Source organism: Plasmodium coatneyi, chromosome 14 (genome assembly GCF_001680005.1).
Source record: "Plasmodium coatneyi strain Hackeri chromosome 14, complete sequence".
Classification (NCBI taxonomy): Eukaryota; Apicomplexa; class Aconoidasida; order Haemosporida; family Plasmodiidae; genus Plasmodium; species Plasmodium coatneyi.
Window position 1 is genome coordinate 937,665 of NC_033569.1, and position 15,060 is coordinate 952,724.

The 15,060-nt window shown below is 45.8% G+C and overlaps 5 protein-coding genes across 5 annotated transcripts; all 5 read left to right on the top strand.

Moving 5' to 3' along the window:
- Window positions 1-520: 520 nt before the first annotated feature.
- PCOAH_00053330 (Uncharacterized protein) lies at window positions 521-3,795 on the top strand (the record flags this gene model as incomplete). Its single annotated transcript, XM_020062113.1, has 2 exons — window positions 521-728; window positions 827-3,795. 2 exons carry the CDS (start codon window positions 521-523, stop codon window positions 3,793-3,795), a joined length of 3,177 nt encoding a protein of 1,058 aa, XP_019917601.1.
- A 596-nt stretch (window positions 3,796-4,391) lies between these two features.
- PCOAH_00053340 (Uncharacterized protein) lies at window positions 4,392-7,358 on the top strand (the record flags this gene model as incomplete). The annotated part of the gene is made up of 1 exon (XM_020062114.1): window positions 4,392-7,358. One exon carries the CDS (start codon window positions 4,392-4,394, stop codon window positions 7,356-7,358), a length of 2,967 nt encoding a protein of 988 aa, XP_019917533.1.
- Window positions 7,359-7,900: 542 nt separating this feature from the next.
- On the top strand, window positions 7,901-8,992 carry PCOAH_00053350 (Uncharacterized protein; the record flags this gene model as incomplete). Its single annotated transcript, XM_020062115.1, has 1 exon — window positions 7,901-8,992. The coding sequence occupies one exon, from the start codon at window positions 7,901-7,903 to the stop codon at window positions 8,990-8,992; it is 1,092 nt and encodes a 363-aa protein (XP_019917839.1).
- An 848-nt stretch (window positions 8,993-9,840) lies between these two features.
- PCOAH_00053360 (Uncharacterized protein) lies at window positions 9,841-12,120 on the top strand (the record flags this gene model as incomplete). The annotated part of the gene is made up of 7 exons (XM_020062116.1): window positions 9,841-9,929; window positions 9,969-10,981; window positions 11,127-11,295; window positions 11,393-11,440; window positions 11,541-11,647; window positions 11,775-11,875; window positions 12,016-12,120. Coding segments are annotated over 7 exons (1,632 nt in total), but the record flags the coding sequence as incomplete, so codon positions are not given.
- A 953-nt stretch (window positions 12,121-13,073) lies between these two features.
- On the top strand, window positions 13,074-15,048 carry PCOAH_00053370 (DNA polymerase epsilon subunit 2; the record flags this gene model as incomplete). The annotated part of the gene is made up of 2 exons (XM_020062117.1): window positions 13,074-14,041; window positions 14,142-15,048. 2 exons carry the CDS (start codon window positions 13,074-13,076, stop codon window positions 15,046-15,048), a joined length of 1,875 nt encoding a protein of 624 aa, XP_019917653.1.
- Between the last annotated feature and the right edge of the window lie 12 nt (window positions 15,049-15,060).

Genomic DNA, 15,060 nt, shown 5'->3' on the forward strand with positions numbered 1-15,060 from the left:
ACCATTTGGAAGAACTGTCTATCGTTTTACGTGGGGGAGGACGCTCCAGCTCGCTTCCATCAGGATAGATACAAAACCGTCCAAAGGGTCTTTTTTTTTTTTTTTTCACAGTGTAACATACCGCGTGTATATTTACATGGGAGGAACTGCGCGACCATTTGGGGAAGGGGAAAAAAAAAAAAATTTCCCCAGGGGGTGTAGCTACAGTTCCGGTGGGGTGCCCCGCTTTTGTCCACGACAATGGAGCAGGTCGATTGGCATCCCATCCACTGACGATACGAATAGAACACCTATGGCAATCCCCCCTAAGGGAGTTCTCCGTTCCAAGCACGTCCACCACTTCTTCATTTTGTTCAGTCTCTTTTTAAAGGGACTATCCTGGTGGATCCTCCTTTGTTCCAGCCGCTCGTAGAATTTTCCACAGTGCGAAGTTATAGCGCAGCGTCAATTGGCTACATGGTCCATTCGTAACGCCGCAAATCTGTGACACCTTTTTGTTGGCGTCTGTCGTATCTGCGAAATGGCCCCCTCTAAGCTGTTGCCAATTGTGGTATTCCTCACACTGCTGTTAGTACGTCCCCCGAGCCCCTTCCCTCCATTTGCATATGGTGGAAGTGCAGAGGACGTAAACGTGCCTGGTGAAACGAACCAGTTCGATGACCTGTCTCACTTCAGCAGAGAGCTAATTGAGCCTCTTTCGCGTTTCTTGAAAAGTGTCCCCGCTGCAGGTTCGTCCAACTTGGTGCGCTCATCGGGGCGTCACCCGATCGGGGTATTTTACATAACAACGTAACGACATGTTGGCGTCACCCCCCCCTCCCTGCAGCGCTCAGAGAAAAGGTGAAGACCCAAGTGGCCAAAGCAGCGCAGACCCTGGAGCTACCCAATCCGGAAGAACAAGCATGCGAAATTAACTACGCTGAGTTGTGCCCCGAAGGATGGGGGGATTGGGGAAACGGAGACAACTGCATAAGTCCTACTACCTACCAAGGACCGTGTAAAAAGGAAGTGGCCTCGTTTGTGAATTCAACGCCTAGAGAGAAATTCCACTTTTCCCTCAAATGCGCTGTGTCATGGCCATGCTTGCACAGATGTAGTGAAGAGGATCTACTGGAGGAGTGCCCCGAAAGTTGGACCCTCGAAGGGAAGATCTGTCACGCCCCAAAAACGTACATAGGAAAATGTGTGCGGAAAAAAATTTTTACAAATTTTTCGAGAGAAGAAAAAAAGGCATGGGCAGATGCATGCGATGTTAGTTGGCCTTGTGCTAAAAAAAACTACAATTTTAATGAACTCTGTCCGAAGAACTGGATTCCTAGTCCGGATGGTAAACACTGCTCTGCGACTAGCTCCTATGTTGGACCGTGTGGTCCTGTTTTGTACCTGTCCAATCTGAAGGAGGTGGAGAAAAGGTTACTAATGAGGAGGTGTAACGTCGAATGGCCTGTCAGAGCGAATACGGAGGAGAACAGAATAAACGACCAGGTGTGTCCTCTGGGGTGGAAAATCAACACTTTGCACCAGAAGGGAGGAGGGACGACTTGTTCCCCCCCCTATTCGTACAACGGTCCGTGTGCCCAAAGTGAGGAAATAAAAAACATATCCTTCGGACATATGAGCAAGGAAGAAAAGTATGAACTATCCCGAAGGTGCAACTTCATCTGGCACTCCACAAATGAGCAGTATCAGAATTTCGATTTGGCTTGTCCTTACAATTGGGTTCTAGTAGATGCAGCAGAACACATTTGCGCAGCTCCTGTGGAGTACACCCAACCGTGCAACAACATTTGGTCCTTCAAAGGTTACACGCATGAAATGAAGGCTGCGTGGGCTACCCGATGTAAAGCCCTTTTTGTTAACGAAACAGCATTCCGAGGGGGACTCCTAAAGGGTAGAAAAGTGGGGAGCCAATTCAAGAAGGGAAAAATATTTGGCATGAACAGAGAAATGAACAGTGGAGGTATTCTCCTTGCAGATGCTCCTTGGATGAGGGATGGTCCCATAGGGTCCGTCACGTCCAATTATGACAGAGGCGACCATAACGCTGCGACCGGTAAGGAGTTCCTTCCCAACCAGGATGAATCATTAATGCACACAAACGGGGGGACCATACCCTTAACTGAGGGGAACAATGAGGACCATCCAGAGCAGTTTATCCTAAGCGACCAGAAAATTACGGAGCTTCTTCTGCTTAAGCAGGCATCCAAGGATGATGACTTACGGAGGAACATCGATGACGTTGTGCAGACGTTAAGGAAGGGGCACTCCCCCCGGGGGGCAAACGCATTTTCCTTTCTACAAAGCAGGTCAACAAAGGTTCTTCAAAAAGACCTCAACGTAGGATCACCAATTATTGGGAAGGCGAAAACGCCACTGCGAAGGAGAGAAGCAGATGAACAGTCCCCCCTGTATGGTCGAGATACTGCATCCACAGGAACGGTACAAAATTTAAGGGAAATGAAAAACTTGTATGAGAACTATAAACTGGAGAAGGCGGATCAGTCATACTACGAGCACATCTGCTTCGAGAAGAACTACGCTGAATGCCCCCTCGGGTGGACTAAATTAGGTTCCAAACAATGCATGGCCCCAAGGTGGTATAGAACCAACGTCCACAAGTGCAGCTCCATGATCAACCTAAACGACCTAACCAGAAGCGTGTACGACGTAGCTCATGATATGTCCTTCCTCACCCTTGATGAAGAAAAAATAAAAAAAATGGAGAAAAAATGTGGACTGGAATTTCCTTGTAGAGACTGCGAACGGGATTACGTGCAGGTGTCTTGTCCCCTCGGGTGGACTGAAACGAATGACGAATGGTGTGAAGCTCCCGCAGATTATCCACCTAACTTGAAAGAGGTCTGTGGAGGTAGAGTTAACTTTAAGTATGCCTCTCCACTTATTAGACGTAACTGGAGTCTTTTGTGTAGATCTGACTGGCCGTGCTTTTCTCCTTGCGAGAAAAACTACGCGGTGGTGTGCCCCCTTGGGTATGAACTGATCAACGAACGATTGGATAGCACTCACGGGGGGACCATTCACGTCTGCGTGAATCGGAGCTGGGCATCCCGTCGGACAGAAGTTAACAACGTAACTGATAACAACGTAACGGATAAGAACGTAGCTGACAAATGGGCAAAGGCGTGCCTCGTGATCGAAGTATACAACAGTGTGCAGGTGAAAAAACAAATAGAACAAAAGTGCCGAATCATTTGGCCATGCCTGGAAAAGTGCGTGCAGGATTACCACCAGACGTGTCCATACAACTGGCTCCTCAAGCAAAATAACTGCATAGCTCCATATCATTACAACCCACCACAAGGGTGTTCCAAGTCGTTCGCAGTCAGATCGTTTAGCTCCTTCGATAAGTACCTCTTCTCGAATAAATGTTTCGCTCCTTGGCCATGTAGTAATGCTTGCCAACAGGACTGGTCCCAACCATGCCCCGCTAACTGGTCTCTGGTGACACGGAGAAATGGTAAAAGTAAAAGCGCCGTGGATAGGAGGACAACGTCCAGTCCCCTCCTTTGCAAACCGCAAGAACGTTACACGCATAATGGTGCGTGCACAGATGAATACTACAATTTAACAGACTACACCTTTTTGCAAAAACAAGAATTTTCCCATCGTTGTGGTGTTAGGTGGCCATGCGGCAGCAGCTCTCGGTTGTATTCCCCCAATTGGCAAACAGAGAAGGTGTACTACGACGTTGCATTCCAGCGGCTAAGGACGCTGCGTTTTTATGATACCCACTATGCCTCTATGTATGCCAAGTTGGGCAGTTCCTTCTTCTAAGTTGGTCGTTCCGCGTGTGGCAGTTTTTTGTTTGTAATTGTTTTGTCCCTAGCGCTACTGCGTGTATTTTTTTTCGAGTTGTCCACGTGTTTTTTTTTTTGTATAACTCTCCATTTTGCGAGAAAGCATTCGATTAATTGATTTAAGCGTCTGTAGTTTGGTCCACGATGATGTGTCCCCTTTTGGAGGACATCCTTTTTGGAGGCTGTTTCCCCCGACATGCGGGGTGGCTAGTTTGCCGTTCGCATGCAGGGAATCTCCAAGGGCGTCGTGAACGCGGCCCCGTTTTACCACCACGTTCAAGGTCGTTACTTCTGCGCAGTTGTGATCTACCCGACTGAATAGCTACCAAGGCAGTTACACAAAAAAAGTAGTGCAAAAAAAAAAAAAAAAAAAAAAAAAAAATGATTAAACCCGATGTATACCACAAGGGGTGATGATGCGTCACTGCACGAGTGTAACATATTTGGCCAATTTTAAGTGGCCATCGTAGAGGTGTTCTCCCCTTTTCCTCCTTTTTATTTTCTAAGCACATGCAGATACACTGGCCATCCCTACGCACATGATTGCCCCTTCCCCCGCCCGCCATCGATAACATGAAAAATGTGGCACGATTGTGTGTGTGGCTTCTCATTCTGGCCAACTGGGCAACCGTTCGCTGCAGGCGGGTTTGCGAACGATCGGCAAGGGATAATTACAGCGGAGCTGCAATCCTGTCCAGCGGAACACCCCACCACGACAACGACAAGCACTCCCCAAGTCACTACACAGGAAGGAAGACAAACGGTGGGAATGTCCTTTTCCTCAAAAATAAGTTAAAAGAAATTTGGGACAAATTTACTACCAGGGGTGGTCACTATTTTAATAAGTCATCCAAAGAGAAGCAAAGCAGTTTCAATTTAAAAAAAGCTTTCCACAGATTTACTTCGAAAAGTGACAACGAGATAATCAGCAGGGTTGTCGTTCGAAACAGCACCGTGATTAGTCCCACCCTACTGGCCAATCTACTCATCAGAGAAAACATTAAAACAATTCGACACAAAGATATTGAAAGGGTTGTAAAAATCGTTTCGGACTTTTACACAAAATCCAATTACCTCTTCTCGCGTGTCCTTCGGCACGAAGTGGTCAAAGATGGAGACCAGGATGTTTTGACCATCTACGTGGAGGAGCTTATTCTGGGCCCGGGGTCCGTCCAGATCAGGGTGTTCCGCCCCGGGAAGCGAACCTCGACAGAAATGGCAAAACCAACGACCACTCCAACAACTACTCCGGAGACTACTCCAACGACCATTCCGGAGACTACCCCAACTACTACTCCAGAGACCACTCCAGAGACCACTCCAGAGACAACTCCACCCGCTCCTCCACCAGATGCTCCCCCCCAGGAGGAACTGCTCTTCGAGCGCAAAGGTTCCGTAAGCGGCGTGACCTCCTCCGCACCGAGCCCCGATGATTTGCAGAATCCCGAGGCAGCGTCCAACAAGCTACGCAAATTGTTCGAAAGAAAAATGAACCTAAAGGAGGGTAGTATCTTCGTGTGGGACCAAGCCACGTTCGACATGCTACTCAAATCGAACCTATTCAATTACATCCATGTGAAGCTTCTTCATGATAAGCAGGAAAATAAACACATACTACAAATAGACCTCGTAGAAAATAGAAAATTTTCCTTTGTCCCGTCCATATCAAAGAGCTTCAATTCCCTCTTGGATTTTTGCATGAACGTTACTTTTGGCTACCTGCACAGTATTAACTATGGGGACAAATTCAGGTTGAAATTTTTTAAAAATTTGAGTTACAAAAACCATAAACATGACTACGACGTCGTGTTTGTGAACGACATTGTGGAGTTGGAGAAGCTGCGAAACAACTCACACGCGTATTTCCTTTTCGGCGTCAACGTCAACGGGGCGTTCAAGAAGGAGATAGACAGCTCGGCCCTGAATGAGTGCGTAAATATTATGAATAGGAAAGGTGAAAATGGGGAAAAAAAAGACAGCAAAAATGTGCAGGAAGATATTAACAATTCGGGGGAGCACCACCCAGCGCAGCATGATTTGCTCCACCGAGGCTCCTCCCCGCAGCGGAAGAACATCTACAGTTACCTGCACAGGGGGAAGGTCTTCCTCTTTGCGATCAAGAAAATCCGGAACACCATTTTGGAGATCAAATTGAAGGCGAAGAAGGAGCTCTTTCACAACTTTCTGTACTTCTTGGGGGAGAAAAGGGACCATTCGGGGGGAGGTGCAAATTTGGGAAGATTCTTTCCCCTCCGCTTCCTCCCCTTTAGGAGGAGCCCAAAGGAGAGTGAAGTGCTATCCAACCAACTGTATAACATTTACGGGTCTAAGCTAAAACTGTCCAGCTGCCTAAACGCCTACTCCTCCAGCTGGTTCGAAAAGTCAAAATGGATGAAGGCGTTCTTCAACGTGAAGAATAAAGTGGACTTGGTTTTTTACTTCAACTCGGATAGGAAGTTCCGCCAGGAGGAGGAAAATACAAATGAGGGGGGAAATTCCTCTGCGAAGGAAACGGATGAAAGTAAGGCAGATCCGAAGTCCATCATGATGTCCTTTCTTGAGGACGCCAACAAGAGGGGAAGCTTCCTCTCGATGGACAAAATAAAAAACGTGTACTTAAATTATACCTTTTACTTCCAGAAGAATTACAAAGTTAATATTTTTGATTTTTTCTGTAAGATCAAACGGGTGTTTACCTACCGAGGGAGGAAAACCACCCAAGCGGCGAGACACCCCCCCACTGGGGAAGAGACCCCTCTGGTCTTGGTCCCCCTCCTGTACAAGTGCAAAATAATTATGAACCAAGTTCACCTTTTACTAAACGTGGCGTTTTTTTTTAAAAGGACTTTATGGGATTTACGGCAGGGTTATAATGGCCCCTCCATTTGGGGGTGGGTAAGAGGAGAGAGAAATGGCAATGGTCCATGGTCGTACTACCACCAAGTGAAAGAGCTCTTCCTAGAAAATACAGCACAAACTGGCAAGAAGGATGGACCCAATTTTGAAGAAGACTTAAAGCAGATTACCCTCCCGAGCGGCCACACATCAACAGAGAGTAGCCCCCCCAACAACACGACGTATAACATATGCAGTGTAAACCTGAACGACGCACAGAAGGAACAACAAAATAAGATCAACCTTACGATGAATTACAAACTGATATTTCCCGTATTGTTTGAAAATTACTTTCTTAACTTGATGGACTTGAGGCTTTACCTCTTCCTGAACTGTAGCCTCTTTGGCATAGAGGGTAGTACTACTAGTAGTAGCACTATCGGTGGTAGTACTACCTACGGGGGACAGTCGGACATGTCACCTAACGCGATGAGCGAGGACAGCAGAAAGAGCGCTTTATACAATTACCTCAAATTGTCCTTTCTCAAGAACAAGAGGAAGATGCACCACTCATCGTTCGGCTTAGGACTGCTTCTTTCAAACGTCAACATTTTTTTAAACTTCCAAAGTGGTCGACGTGCTCTGTTGCCCTCCCTCGTTTTGCAGCTCGACGAAGGGACCTCCCGGTTCAAGTACCTCTCGTGAGGGCTCACCATTCGTGTTCCTCATTGTGGCTGACCATGCCAAATGCTCCCATGCGAAGGTTCGGCCGCCCCTAGCATTTGGGCACATATGCACACTTGCGGGTCGTTACTTCGGCATAATCTCCTGTGTGGCCTGCTCAACCATGCGGCGTAAAAAAAAAAAAAAAAAAAAAAAAAAAAAACCTACTATATAAAAAACGGCTCCACTTTTTTCACATGCCACAATTTGCAAACTTCTCCCTTCTTTTTTTTGTCAACATTTTTGAAGAACTAATAGTTGCGACACACATTATATAGGTGAGGTAGCCAGGGGTGGTTAGCGGTAGCATAAGCTGATCGGCTCAGATTCACAAACGAGTGAGAAGCAGCTATTCCGCGTTGTGGTCCCTTTGGGGGCATCTTTCAAGGGCCGCTTCTTTTCACACGTGAGGAGGAGTGGCCTCCTTCAGCGGTGCACTGAAAAGGGCGCCTCTCCGAGGGGAAAACCACTAGAATAGGAACCCCATTTGAGGATAGCCCCCCCCAACCTGCTAAGAAGCCAAAATGATCACCTCCATAGATGTGGTGCACGAGCTGCTGACCACCATCTACAGCAGCATATTCTCGCGAAGCAGCAAAGACATCCTCAAGTACGACGTGTTACTCTACCTGGACGACTACTACTATTTTGACATCGTGAGAAAAGTGAGCGAAGACATAAAGGAGTTGGATCCCGACTCGTGTGTCCTACAAGGGGAGGACAACTTTAACGAAATTTTCATGCAATTTAATCAGAGCAGGAACTACATCATTAAAGATAAAGTATACGAAAATGAGAACGAACGGAGGTTGGACTTTCTCCACGAGGTGCTGGCCGATCTGTTGTGTTTGCTATATGAGAAAGGAAATAATGGCGCCAAAAACGTGAGGGCCATTACGAAGAGGGGGCACACAAACAAGGAGAACACAAATTGGGAACGAATAAAAGAGGAATTAGCCCAGATTGAAAAGTTACATGGAGAACACAGAAAGGAGGCTGCAGCAGGGTCCCCCCCCGTGGCCACGTTAAGTACCAACCCAAGTGGAAATTTAGACGAGACCTACATCAGGCAAGTGCTGAGCATCCCAAAGGAACACCTCCAAAATGAAGACATCATAATAAAGCAAACAGTAGACAAAGGAACAGAAAAAAAGCTTATGGAACTGCTGGAACATCTCAATATAGAATACCAGATGAGGTACTACTACCTCTTTCTAAATCACTACCTGACTATGCAAACCTTGTTCATGTCCCCCTTAATTGACTTAACCTCTGAGGAGTTAAAAAAAATTATAAATAGAATTGTGCACATTAAAACAATGTCCTACCGACCTGTTACTATATACGACGTGCTTTCCTTTCAGTACAGCAACATTGCATTCTTTAAGTCTTCTCACGATAACTTGGCTTCTCCAGTGAAGAAGGTACAACTTGTGGGGGAGACCATCGAACGTGGAGGTATACCCACTACGTTTTCGAAGAAGGTGATCATGAAGGATGTGATCAGTGCGAACATTTCGCTCAAGGAGAAATACAACAAGGTGAAGCGTCACAATGAGGGGAACTTTGGGGGGAGGTACAAGGCTCGCAATTATTACGACTCCTCCAGGAGGTAGTCTCGTTGGTCGTAGTGATGTGTTTGTTTGTGTGGGGCATAGCTATATATCAGTGCGAAATTCGCTGTGCTGTTCATGTTGTCTTTTGTTATCGTGCGTTGTGCCTTCGCAGCCCGGCCGGATCCCTCGTGAGCACATTTCCAGTTTGAGCAAAATTTGGGGAATTCTCCCCGTTTTTAAGGCATCTTCGTTTTGTCTGCATGTACATACAGCAAAGTGACGGGGGAGTTCCCCATCGAAATAACTTTCTTTCCCTAATGGCTAACTTCACCGCGTCACACAGCTTGGGCAAAAAATTAATCAAATAATTAAACAAATAAACAATATGCACACCGCTTGAAGTGGATACGCGCCTCTCCTCAGTGGGGAAAAATTAAAATGAGGAAATATTCCAATTGGTGGGGTGAAGAAGATAGCAAAATGTATTTCCCCCTTTTTTGGGTGAAGCCATTTGGTAATTCCCCCACGCGTCTTTTCCCCCTTTACAGGGTGTCCACCATTTCGATGTCGCTATCACTGCCTCCCTCTAGCTTTTTTTTTTTTTTTTTTTTTTTTTTCGCTAGCTTGTTCAGGTGATTTTTTCCTTGTGCCCATTTTCTGCCTGCCCCGTTCAGGTGATTATCTCCCTTTTGAGGCGCAAAAAATAACGTCCGTGTTTTTTTCCCCCCAGTTAGAGGGAAGAGAACGGCCAGCTGGCGAGGCACAATTCGGTAGACCCAAACGTGCGTGTCTCCATTTCGTTTGAAAAAAAAATAAATGTAGTAACCGCTGATTTGGGTATAAACACATACGCGGCACCGTACTTTTGTTTGCCACTCCCCATCTGGATGATAACACGTTTGGTAAAGATGGGACGAATTGTCCATTTCTTGTTCACCCTGGCGGCACTCCTTTTGCACACACACAATGTAACAGTCTGTTCTGCGTATCATTTGGGCGAAGCGGTCAGGAAGACGGCTGGCAAGTTTCATCGCAGCGTAGGAGATAACCACGGGGTGAACTACGCCAGAACGACCAGCAGGGGAAATTCACTCGTAGAAGCAAAAAAAGAGGAGCAGGACTACTTCATCTTAAAGCTAAATGAAAACAATTTCAGGTGGAGTGTGCCCCTCTTGATGGGGTCGAAGAAGAAGCCCCTTGAGTTGGGCGTCGTGACGTCCACCCCCATAACCGCCCTTTACTGTTCCTATAATGCGAATCGAGGCGACGAAATGAAGGAATTAAAATATGAAGTGAACGCATCGGAAAATGTGAAATATATCAGTTGCAAAAGTAAGCACTGCACTGCTATAGGACAAGGCAATACTTGCGCTCCGATAGAACATTTTTTCAAGAAGATCCATGACTTTGGGTTGAGAAAAAAAGATTGTACCAGTCGATTTTGTAGATACATAAATGACATAAACTTTTTAAATGTGAATACCATGTTGGACAAGAGGAATATGTCCGTGTGTTCGTTTAGATCAAATCTCGGTTCAGAAAACATAGAGGGATTCTATTTTAGAGATTCCTTCTACCTGTACGACACGGTTAGATTCGACTACAACCACTTCGGGTGTATAACAGAGAGTGGCAACCTGACATTCAATAATGTTATTTCTGGTTTTATCGGATTAGCATATAACCGTCCACATGCTACTGCTCACTTGAAGGAGGCCTCTTCCATGTTGCATACCTTGGTACAGAAGTCTCTGTCTAAAAAGAACGTCTTTGGATTATGCTTTGTTGAAGAAGGGGGTTTTGCATCCTTCGGTGGAGTGAACAATGAAGCATTAAGGAAGGTCCCCGCTGTATCGAAATTACAGCTAGGAGCAGATGACTCCCTAGAACTTGTGGAAGACCCGCAACCCCCTTCTCACGAAATTGTGTGGCTCGCATATTCAGACACTCCCAAGGATACGTACAGTCTTCTCTTGAAAGAAGTCAACATGGTGTCGGGCTCGGAGCGAGTGGACAGTGCGATCGCCAGGGTGGCTGTCGTCGATTCATGTAAGCGTAGTCCGCGCATGCAACTGGGATATGCCATGTGGGAATGCAAAAATAAGTAGTGCACCGTGCGTTTTGCAGCCATTTTGATCATTTACACATGGCCATCTGCTCCCCCCTTTTGCTGCTTCATACTCATCCCCCCCAGACAGCTACTTCCTGTCCTTCCCAGCCGAAATCGCCGCCAAGCTGAAGGCCGCCGTGCACAAGTCCTGCGCTGGCGGGGATAACACCTGCTCCGAGATCACTAATAAGGGTGTATTCAAACTGAAAAAACAAAGCCTGGAAGACTTCCCCACGGTGGAGCTCGTCTTCAAGTACGTCCAACAGTGCAGTGAAGCAATTTAGACAGCTTACCCACAAGGGCAACTTTCCTACGTGTGATTTCTCTCCCACTTTTTTTTACCCCTTTAGTGACGGGAAGGTGCTGATCGAGCCCAAGGACTACCTAATCCACGAAGGGTTACCTTAACTTCCAGCCCAGTGCGAACATACCTACATGTGATGGAGCATACGTGCTCACCTCCCCCTACACCTGTAATTTTCTCCTTTTTCCCCGAAGAGACGGAGTGTATAGAGTTTTGATAAATTCAGAGGGGACCCTCAAGTTGGGGATCCCCTTTTTCCTAAACAAGTATCTCATCTTCGACAATGAGAATGGGAAGCTGGGTGAGGCCTCAAAAAAGGTTTTCCCTTGCATCTCAGAACATTCTACATGCACATTCATAGAAACACCCTGCAGACACGTGGAGCTAACATGCGAACCCGTTTTGTCTCCCCCTACACATATACGCAGGAGTAGGTCGGTCTGATTGCACCTTCAATATGAATGGAACTTCTACCGGAGTCGACCTGAACGCAGCGGAGGCGGACTCGAATGAGGACCCCGAGGATGAGGTTTGAAGCTAAGAGGAGCACGCACATAGAAGCGAAACGTGTGATTTGTACTCATGTGAGTATTAAACATAAGTAAAAAAAATAACACATGCCTGGGTACCCCCTGTGGTGTGCTTATTTATTTCCCTCCCCCCTTGAAGGACTCCACGACGGAAGGCTTCTTTCAGGAAAACAAGTTGATCATCCTGGCGGTCACTTCTTTAAGCGTTGTGGGGGCCATTGTCGGGGGAGTTTTTTTCTTCCGTTGACAGGGGGAGCGCGGATAGACCCACGACCCTGAGGTTGAGGTAGACCCATATTGGAACAGTGCACTTCCCCACTTTGCAAAGGAAATCTGTACAGTGATTCTCCCAATCGGTTTTAATTTGCCACCCCCACAAGGGGAAGGCTGAGAAAAAAAAAAGGGTCCCCCCCAATTTTGTGCGCATTTTTGCCTACTCCCATTTTGATGTGGATTCCAGCACACCGCTCGATTCTCCACTTACGGGAAGAGAAAAAATAGCAAAAAAAAAAATTGGAAAAATATAAGAAAGGAACGGGGAAGTAATGCACGAAGGAAAAACGGGAAAATATATAAACGAAAGAAAAAAAGAAAAAAGGAACTGTTAAATGGCTCACAAGATCCATCCCATGTCTATGGATTCTTTTTTTTTTTTTTTTTTTCACTACACCCTTCCGCGTAAATCCACACTGGGAGGAAAAAAAAAAAAAACATTTTCCTTATCGTCCTTTAAACATTCACGCAGATGGAATGTCGCGTATCAATTCCTCTTTTGTGCTAAAGAAAACGTGTATTCCTTTTTTTTTTTTTTTCTCCATGTGTGCGCTGATCTTGGTTCCCTCGGCATAGGGACTCGTTTGTGTGGCGCCTCCCCGCATATGGACTTCGCTTCATGGGAAAGGAAATTTTCCTGCCCCCTAAAGGAGGGCACAAACAAACAGTAGATCCACTTCTGAGGCCGTAGGAGTTATATGAGCCAATTTGGAGTCATTCTCCACATGTAAGAAAAAGGTGGCCCCCGTTGTGAGGTGTGCCTAGCTTAAGCCCCCCCTGCAGAGCGGGTAATCGCTTCAGCGGATGTCCTCCTCCGAAGCGGGTTGTGTGGATCGAAAGACGCAGTGACACTTACCGCACGCTGAGTCAGGTTGCTTGTTGGACAAATTAGCAAACCAGCGGTGTGGCCTCCCCTTTTTGCAAATGGAGGACCTGGCAAGGGAGCGGCTCATTGAGGGCGCCAGGAGCCACCACGATATTAAGAACATCAACCTGTACTTAGCAAACATAGAGGAAAATATTATAAGGATTAAGAATGAAGGAGAGAGTATAATCGACGAGGTCTTCCTTGCCTTCAACGGGTCTATTAGTCACATTTCCCTGTATGCCTACCTGTACGATCATAAGATAAGCGTGAATTTAGAATGCCTCCAGTTAATATATGAGCAGAGCTACATAGAGGAGGAAAAAATCATTGGAGAGGGGATTAGGGAACAGGAGAGTGTGGTAGATATTGCTAAGTTCGATTCGGATCTGATTCATTACCTGGTGAGCGAGTGTAGAAACAACTACGATGAGTCTACCAACTTGAGCACCAAACAAATTGAACAAATTATTGGAAATTATAAAAACAGAATATTTGAAGAGTCCATAGGAGTGTATAAGGAGAAGTATGGGGACGCGATCAAAGTGTTTAACTGCTTCATCGATTTCAGTCACTTTTTCTATGATGAGAAAAAAATGAAGTTTATAAAAAAAAAAAAAACGGATTCTGTAGAAAATTATAACAACTACATAGATGCAAACACTGACGTGGAGTTTTACGAATTAAAATATCACCTGCTGACGAAGAAAGCGAAGGGACATGCCTCCGTTCTGTTTTGGTCGGACGCACTAAACGAGATTCACATAAAAAACAAAACAATCATAACGTCTGTAGACGCCATAAAGTTAACGAACACGGGACACCAACATGTGATTGGAATATTGGGACTTAACCGGGACGGTGATATGGTCATCCAGGGAATACGAAATGAAATAAAAATCTTCCTCAATCGGGATTGTGTGATAAACCACGGGCTGTACTGCATCGGGCACGTGATCCTGGTGCAGGGCCGCATGCGGCTCTCCAACAAGACCTTCTACGCCGCGGAAATCATGCACCCACCGAGGTAAGTGCGGCAACCAAACTGGCCACGTCTCCGTTTCATCGTTTGCCCGGTTGATTGGTTCATATGTTGATCGATTGCCACATTAAATGTTTCCCCGTAGGAACTTCGAAGAGGAGCGGAACGAAGAAGACATGTTCTACGACTTTGAAAACGAAAAGGAGAAAAAGCAAGTGGAGGAGTACGAAATTATCGTGCGGAAAAACGATAAGAAGAAAAACTGGATCATCATGCATGATGTGTATCTGGATAATCCCTACACCTTCGACATTCTCGATAAGATGTTTTCCTTATATGTGAATACCTACCCGGAGAATGAACTTCCTATAGGCTTTATCTTTATGGGGGACTTTATCAGCCTCAAATTTGACTACAATAAGAATTTCCACAACGTATACATAAAGGGGTTTGAAAAATTGTCGGTTATGCTTATTTCAAAGTTTAAACTGATCTTGGAGCACTGTTACTTGATCTTCATTCCTGGAAAGAACGACCCCTGTGCATGCAAAAATAGCATCCCTCAAATGCCCATCCTGCCTTACTATGTGAGAAAATTCCAACAGAACATAGAGTCCTTTTTCTCATCTAAGAAGAAGATCATCTTTGCCACGAACCCGTGTAGAATCCGCCACTTTAACAAAAAAATGATCTTTTTCAGACAAGACATTTTAAATGACCTAATATGGAGCTCAACCATTAATGCATCCAACAATGAGAAAAATAATATGCAGAACATTTTTGTGTCTACCATCGTGGGGCAGAGTCACATTTATCCAATCCCACATGACAACAGGATTTTGAAGAGGTACTCTTCATTCCTCTTCCTCTATCCTTTGCCACACTTTATCTGCATTTCGGACAACACTTGTAACAGCTTCATTTCGTACGCCTCTGAGGACACTAATGATTCGATCATTTCCAACTCGGATATGTCCTTCACGAGGAAGAAGACCTTCACGGTTTACAACGTCCTCGAGCATGAGGCCAAGCGTTACGTCGTCCCGATTTGACGCTTACTGTGG